The sequence below is a fragment of the Pistacia vera genome, unplaced genomic scaffold, assembly GCF_008641045.1.
Source record: "Pistacia vera cultivar Batoury unplaced genomic scaffold, PisVer_v2 Contig182, whole genome shotgun sequence".
NCBI classification, from domain to species: Eukaryota; Viridiplantae; Streptophyta; class Magnoliopsida; order Sapindales; family Anacardiaceae; genus Pistacia; species Pistacia vera.
Genome location: NW_022195917.1, coordinates 22,156 through 29,365, shown reverse-complemented (window position 1 = coordinate 29,365; position 7,210 = coordinate 22,156). Strand labels below are relative to the sequence as shown.

Sequence of the window (7,210 nt, the reverse complement as noted above, 5' to 3'; positions counted from 1 at the left end):
TCACTGAAACAAGTCTGAATCATATACAAGAAATTAAACGAAAATATATATCTGTGACTGTCGGTAGAAACAAATGAACAAATACCGGAACAAAATTCCAACAAGTTGGTAAATACAAAGAAGAAGAAACTAAACCTAGTATCTAAGATACAATAAACTAATCTAAGCCACCCATAACTTAAAATCATTCTCGAACGGCGTCAAGTTCAAATCCAGGCACAGAACTCTCTTGCTACTGTTCGATTTCTTCAGAACTGGAACCGGCAAAAGAGGCCGAGTAACCAACGCATCACCAGTCATAGCAGCCCTGTGTCTCCTCATGTGGCCACCAAGCGCTTGGCCGATGGAAAACTCAAGCCCACAAATCGAACACTCGTGTGTTTTAGGCTTCTTAGGAGAAGCAGGCATCTGGGAATTATCAAATAACTCTCCTCCCATCAATTTCGGCTTCTTGTGACTAGCTCTGTGCCCGCCCAACGCCTGAAATGACGAGAACTCCCTGTTGCATGTTTTGCACGTAAAGACACGGTTTCCCGAATCGGTTTCGCCAACCTTAGAGAGCAACATCAAACACTTGGCCATGTCCATGGCTCTAACTTCACCTTCAATTTCTGCAATGCTTCTCTTCATGACGCTTAAGTGTGAACTGAATTGATGAATCTGAAAACTAAAAGATTTACTCTACTTTGTGAGTTTGTTTTGTTGATTGTTGAATGGAATGGAGCTTGATACATGTGGGAGTTGTATTTATAGGTTGTAAGTTAGCGAAGTATGACCTGTATCTGTCGTTGACTAGATGGCAGATATGCCCTTGATGACTTGGGGATTAAGAAAAATCATGATGGTTCTAGTGTAAATATGACCGAACTTATGGATAAGAAAGTACGAACGCCGGGTGTGCCACGTTCGTTAGCGTGTCCGCGTATGTGATGATCTAAACTTGGTAAAGAGCCGTTTGAAGCCAGCAGTCTTCCTTCAGCATTGACGATTCTAGATATCTATTCTATTCGAGGCGCACTAATAGCGCGTGCCAAATACATGCTGAAAATATCAAGAGAAATTATGAAAACATTGAAATAATTCAAATTATGTACAGTTCTGTGAAAGTGCGACAATATTCTATAGTTTGAATAGACTAAACCATTTATGACTTGATTAATTCATGATTTAGATTTTAGCAACAAAATTACTTATTTTTTTATTTTTTATTTTTAGAAACATTGTATCTAGACTTATGCTAGAATTTGTAAAAATTCAATAAAAGCCACTCTAAATTACATATCCCAATCAAACAATTTTTTTTTTCTATTTATCAAAAAAATTAAATAATATAGACTTTTATATACTCATGTATCTGAAATTTATGATGTTTGACTTTTATTTTACTTACTTCACAAGCTGTTATTAAAGTCACTAGTAAATGAAATAACTTTGTAAACTAATAAAAAATAAATTCTTAAGTTAAATAGTTTATATAATAAGTAGTGAGTCAATAAAACATAAAATCGAAGTTGAATACTTTAATAAAAGTCGGATAGTTAGATAGAGATTGGTTGTACCAAACAACTTGTAGATGGCGGTTAGGCTACAGTAAAGCAGAGCGCGTGGAGACGTAATAGGGGAATTAAGTATGAAAGCAAGTAAGAAAGAAAAGTACAATGGTTAATACAGTGGAAGAGTCGGAAGATAAGAAACGTGCGTGGCAAGTACTCTCAACTCAAGCGGCGCCTTGTGAGTAAATATACGCGGTCCATATATGATCCAGTTCTAAGTAAGTTGAGTGTAAGCTTCCTCTTTTCACACACTATCCGTACTGCTGATTCACAACATACTCACCTTCCTCGATCTTACATCACGCACCGTGTCACGCTATCACAATTAATACTACCCTTCTATTTATTTATGCCCATATCATTGATTTTTTTTTTTTTTTAATTGATTGCGAATGTTCGAATTCACTTACAGATATTTTAACTAATCTTTTAAAATTTTAGAACTATCAATCGGATAAAAACTTTAATAACTATCTTATTAGTAATCGAGAAAAGATTCAAATTCAAGACCTGTGGGTAGGACACGGAAATTAAGCATTTAGTGGGAAATCTTATTTTGTGTATTTGTAATAATGCAGGAATTATTTTAATCCTTAATCATATTGTTTTAGAAGAAGCATGAGTGCATGACTAATGCCGTAATGCGGGATCTCACATAACACGCTCACCGTCCTTCCTAGAAACTGCTTCGTCAAAATCAACTTTACCTATCCACTTTTGGATTCAAAGATTCAGACACAAGTCCTGATTGGAGCAAGCATAGGATGAAATACTTTTAAAAGGTTGTTCTGAAATTTTGGACAAATTCTATTCAACATTCACACAGGGTCTGGTCTGGATCACATATATATATATACATAAATAAATAATACTTTAATTTTAATAACTGCACATGAATTAGTCAAGGAGAATTTTGAACTTCTGTGTTCTGTTGCATGGAGTATTGGTCAACATAATGGTACCTGCATGGATCACTCGTAGAAACTTCAGATCGAAAGAGCAAGAAATTCTTAACATGAGCCAAGCTGAGCATCTTTTTAATAAAAGCTTTTTGTCAGTATCGAATATTTGTAAAACCCGATATTGTTGATCAATTATTTATATACTGAGTATGCATTTAGCATGAGTATAAATAATTAGAAACGCTTTAGGAAATATATTGATTAAATATACGTTTTTAAAATAATTTGTTGTGCATGATTTTCCAACGATCCGATTCAAGAATTTGTTGTGCATGATTTTCTCACGGTCTGATTTGCGCCAACTGATTGCGAACGATGCCAAGACCGAACGGACATGATCACCCCATGTGTTGCCCCCGCAACAGATGATTTAGTCAATAAGTCCATTAGACCTAAACATCATTACTCTAACTTAAGTATGGGCAAAACTGACTGAGGTTCAAATTACAGGGGATTATACGTGTAATCCATACAGTAACCTACCAACTCTCAACTACTATCAGAATGCAGGTATAAAAGGATTGTATCACCTCCATTTTAGAGGGGACACACATACATAACCTTATAAAAACCTTGGAAAAACACACTTAAACAAAGAGCCTACTTAGCGAAGCCTCGTAAGCTCGCTATTACGGTTCCCTCCTTGTAATTTACTTGCACGTAATCTAAGTCTAAATAATAAGATAGCAGTGGACATAGATTTAGTTTTAACCCGTCGAACCACTTTAAAAATCTCGTTTATCTTTCATTATTTAGCATAAACTCCATTACGTAGCTAATTACCTGTAATTATACACATCCTACCTAGTCCCATCTTGGTCGATTGGATATTTTTTGTTGTTGCGGATTTTTGTAACAATAAAATTAAATGTGTTTAAAGGCTTGCAAGTTGTAGATGTCTACTAGCTATTTGTTTAAGTTAAAAATTAAAAAAAGTATTTGTAAAATAAATATTAAAAAAATTGTAATTATTAAAATTTATATTTAACACAAATTGAAATGCTTATATACTGTATTTAAATATTTAAAACTAAAGAATAATAAATCCTTATCCCAATTGACGCGTTTTGAAACACCGTACACATATTTGTCGTGAGCATTTCTGCACGAATACTAGTAGCACTCGAAAATGAAAGAAAACAAAACCAGTGACGCAGAGAGAAAGAACCTCAGTTTTAACTTTAAGTCGACAAATACCAAGCTGGACTTTTATTTACATTAATGACGCCTACTATTTTCTATATGGTCGTCAGCCCTTGCGTCTGGTGCAGAAGACACTATCAATATCAACTCTCGCTTTGGATATTTTGATTAGTCAAATCGGGATAACGGCGCCTTTTTGTGCTTTTGATATGCCGTGAGTTCAAACTTCAGATCTCTGTGTGGCTTCTTAAAGAGTGATGAGGGATTTATTATTTCTTAGACCCACTTGGAATTTTTAATTAAGGGATTAAGAGTGAGATAAAATAATTAGCGGAGTAGGTAAATAGAGAGAATAATTCAATTGGGTAAAAAAAGAGTAAACCACATTTACCCACCCAAGGTGGCGAATCTCCAGTTCCCACCATGGTTTTATAAATTCCAAATTCCCACTGTTAAATTAACTAAAAATTGTTTAATTTAATGATTAAAGGGTAAAATGGTCAACACACAGCTGTCCCACCCCTCAGTCCCTCTGTCTCCCTCCTTTCACTCCTAGATTTTAGTCGATATGTGCACCAAAATCGGCATAAATCATCTCCTCATCACTTATTACACCTTTCCCAAGCCTGATTGGTTCGTTTTCGGACTGATCTTGCACCGTTTTTGCAATGTTTGTGTGACCCCCAATCTTGCTCGATCAACTATTCTCAAGCCCGATTGGACGGTTTCCGACGTCGATTTAACCACCTGACTCCATTATCATCTTCCTCTCACCATCCTCTTCAAAAACCCCACCAACACTGCCACCAACAGCTTTCATTTCCACCTTTCCCTTCTGCATCTCTCCATCGTGATGCGTGCCTGAGTTTGTTGCGTTTTCACTGAGTCTGCCATCCACCGCCAACATCAAGCTCCTCTTTTCTCCCTTGACACATCGTTTACCATCTCAGGTCACACCGGTTAATGTTTCTTGCTTGCAATCATCTTTAATTTCCCAGATTTGTGAGTGGGTGGTGGTTTGTGGTTGAATTTGTGAGTAACTTGATGGTGGTTGTTTGGTAGCAGTGGAGCTGGCTTTGAGGTTTAGAGGGATTGCGGTGGTGGTGGATGGGTGGAATGGTGGTGGTGGGCTCGGTTTGTGGTTGTTTTTGGATGGGTTTGTAGCTGAGTTTGTGGTGGGTTTGGTGGGTTTGTGGCTGAATTTGTGAGTGATTTGGTGGTTGTTTGGTGACGACGGGGCTAACTTTGGGGTTTATAGAGATTTCGATGGTGGTGGATGGGTGGAATGATGGTGACTTTGGGGTTTCGGTCGTGATGGTGTTGAAAGGTGGTGGTAGTGGTGATGGTGGCTGGATGGCGGTGTAATCAAAAGTTAAGGGCAATATGGTAATAGCACTGTTTGCAACTGTGTCAGAAGTCAAAATTCATTAACAGTGTTAATTTAAGGGTAGAAATCTAGAATTTATGAAACTATGGGTGAGAACTTGTAAATTCACCAAACCATGGGTGGGTTCATGTCGTTTACACTTTAAAAAAAAAAAAAAAAAAAAAAAAAAAGTAAAATCATAAGTCACACCCTTCCGTTTCGCCCGATATGGGAGACCATCGAGGAAAAGTTATGGTAAATTAAAAGGACAAGGTCTGTTACTCGTGTTGTTTAAAATATTGTTCTCTATTAAAGTATTCATTAGTCATTACATATGAAATATTATTTGCATTAATTAACCTTGAGATAGGTTGTATTAGATTTTATTATAGCATAAATCTGATTGTAGGGGGAACGCCTACTGTTTTGGAATCGTCAGAGGGTGGTTGGCACAGATATGGCCATACGCCTTCTGAGTCCCCGACCACCTCCCCCACGGCCAACGCCGCCATTTTACAACATGTTGACATATAATTGCATCCTAGGATTCTCTGTTAATATTCTTATACTTTATTTCTTATGATAAATTGGTGCGTAGATTCTCTCAGTTGTCTAAAATGATAACTGGAAGTGAAATTGTGATGATTGTCATAAACAACATTCAAGACAATATAATATTTTTGGCATATTTGAGAAGCGAAAACTAAATGAAGAACATATAAAGTTTGGATTCTATAGAAAATCCAGCGATTACAAGTGTTATGCCTGGAAAAGCAGGGCTGATGCAGTGCCCTATCAGCGTAAGTGGTCAAAGCTTAGGTAAGTCCATCAGCCATTCAGACGCAGCCACGTTGCACGCTGACGCAAGTAGCATGCTCCTGCCAGTGTAGTAGGTGTGTGCCAGGCTGGTGAAAGGCTGGAGGCAATCCACGTGTTCAATCCCTGCAAGAGTCGAGTAAATTACTCGAGCAGGTGAATAACGGGACGCAAGGAAGGATTTGTACGGCAATCTGACCCACTCACTGATTTAGTAATCATTACCTCAACTCATCCTACTATAAATAGAGGGTTCCTCTCCTGTTTGTGGGATTATCTAATTTCTCTCTGGAACAACATATATACTCTTTCTTGTAATCTTCTGTAAATCAGGTCGCTTTCTCAAATATATTAATACGATACCAGTGGACATAGGATTCGCAAGTATCTGAACCACTTTAAACACCGTTCTTCATTTTTTATCCAGTTCCATACTCCCATACACATGTGTCTTCTAAGTCAGCTCAGCATTTTCCACGTGTATTTAGTTGGTGTCAAAATCACGTTTCAACAACAAGCTTTCGTATAATTGTCTCGGTGTTAGAACATTTTGCAATTTATTTATCAAGTGATCCTCGATAAATTCTGTTGACTTGTGTATCCTTAAGCTTCGTAATGATGATGAATTTTGTGTTTTTTATTTGTAGTGACTCCCTTTCTACGACATGATTTTACTGTTGGCAGCGGCAGTACCACGGTGTATAAGGTGTATTGCATTAGAAGTATCTTCAGGTTGATTTTTATTTTTTTTATTTTTTATATATTTTTTTAAATTAAAGTATTTAGGTTAATTTATGCGCACCTTGACTAATTTTTAGAAGACTAACACAATAACCTACTGCTACGACTTCCACTTAAATGATAGATGTTCAGATGGGGAATCAAACTTGAGATCGGGTGTCTATCCTTGTTATCTCCAATTTGTCCTAACCATCTGAGCTAGCCATAAATGGGAAATGATTTTATTCTTGTGTAAGTTTCTGAACGATATTGGAAGTCAAAGCATTTTGCTATTTATAAAGGGTTTTGATAGCTTTTAATCCGACTATAGGGACAAGCTAGTCATGTAACTGGTTAGATAGTAATTGACACAATGCCACTGCAGCCGTCATGGCCGCCGCCAAGACCACCATTTGTCGAGTTCCAGGAATCTTGCATTGGATCGCCATCCGTTACCATCTCAGGAATGAATATTGTTGATGCTTGATTTTGACACCAACTAACCGCACGTGGGAAATGTTGAGCTGGCTCAGAAGACATACGTGAATATGAGGGTATTGAAGTGAGTAAGAGATGGAGAACAATATTTAAAGTGGTTCAGATGCTTAAGTAAGCGAATCCTACGTCTATTGGTATTGTATTAATATATG

General features: G+C 37.1%; 1 protein-coding gene across 1 annotated transcript; it reads right to left on the bottom strand.

The window, feature by feature from the left end:
• LOC116126672 (zinc finger protein ZAT11-like) lies at positions 1-686 on the bottom strand. The gene has a single exon (XM_031412351.1). It carries the CDS (start codon positions 628-630, stop codon positions 163-165), a length of 468 nt encoding a protein of 155 aa, XP_031268211.1. The 5' UTR covers positions 631-686; the 3' UTR covers positions 1-162.
• Positions 687-7,210: the final 6,524 nt, after the last annotated feature.

Bases quoted from the DNA above. Each gene is read 5' to 3' on its own strand.
- LOC116126672 (XM_031412351.1), bottom strand. From the start codon at position 630: ATGAAGAGAAGCATTGCAGAAATTGAAGGTGAAGTTAGAGCCATGGAC.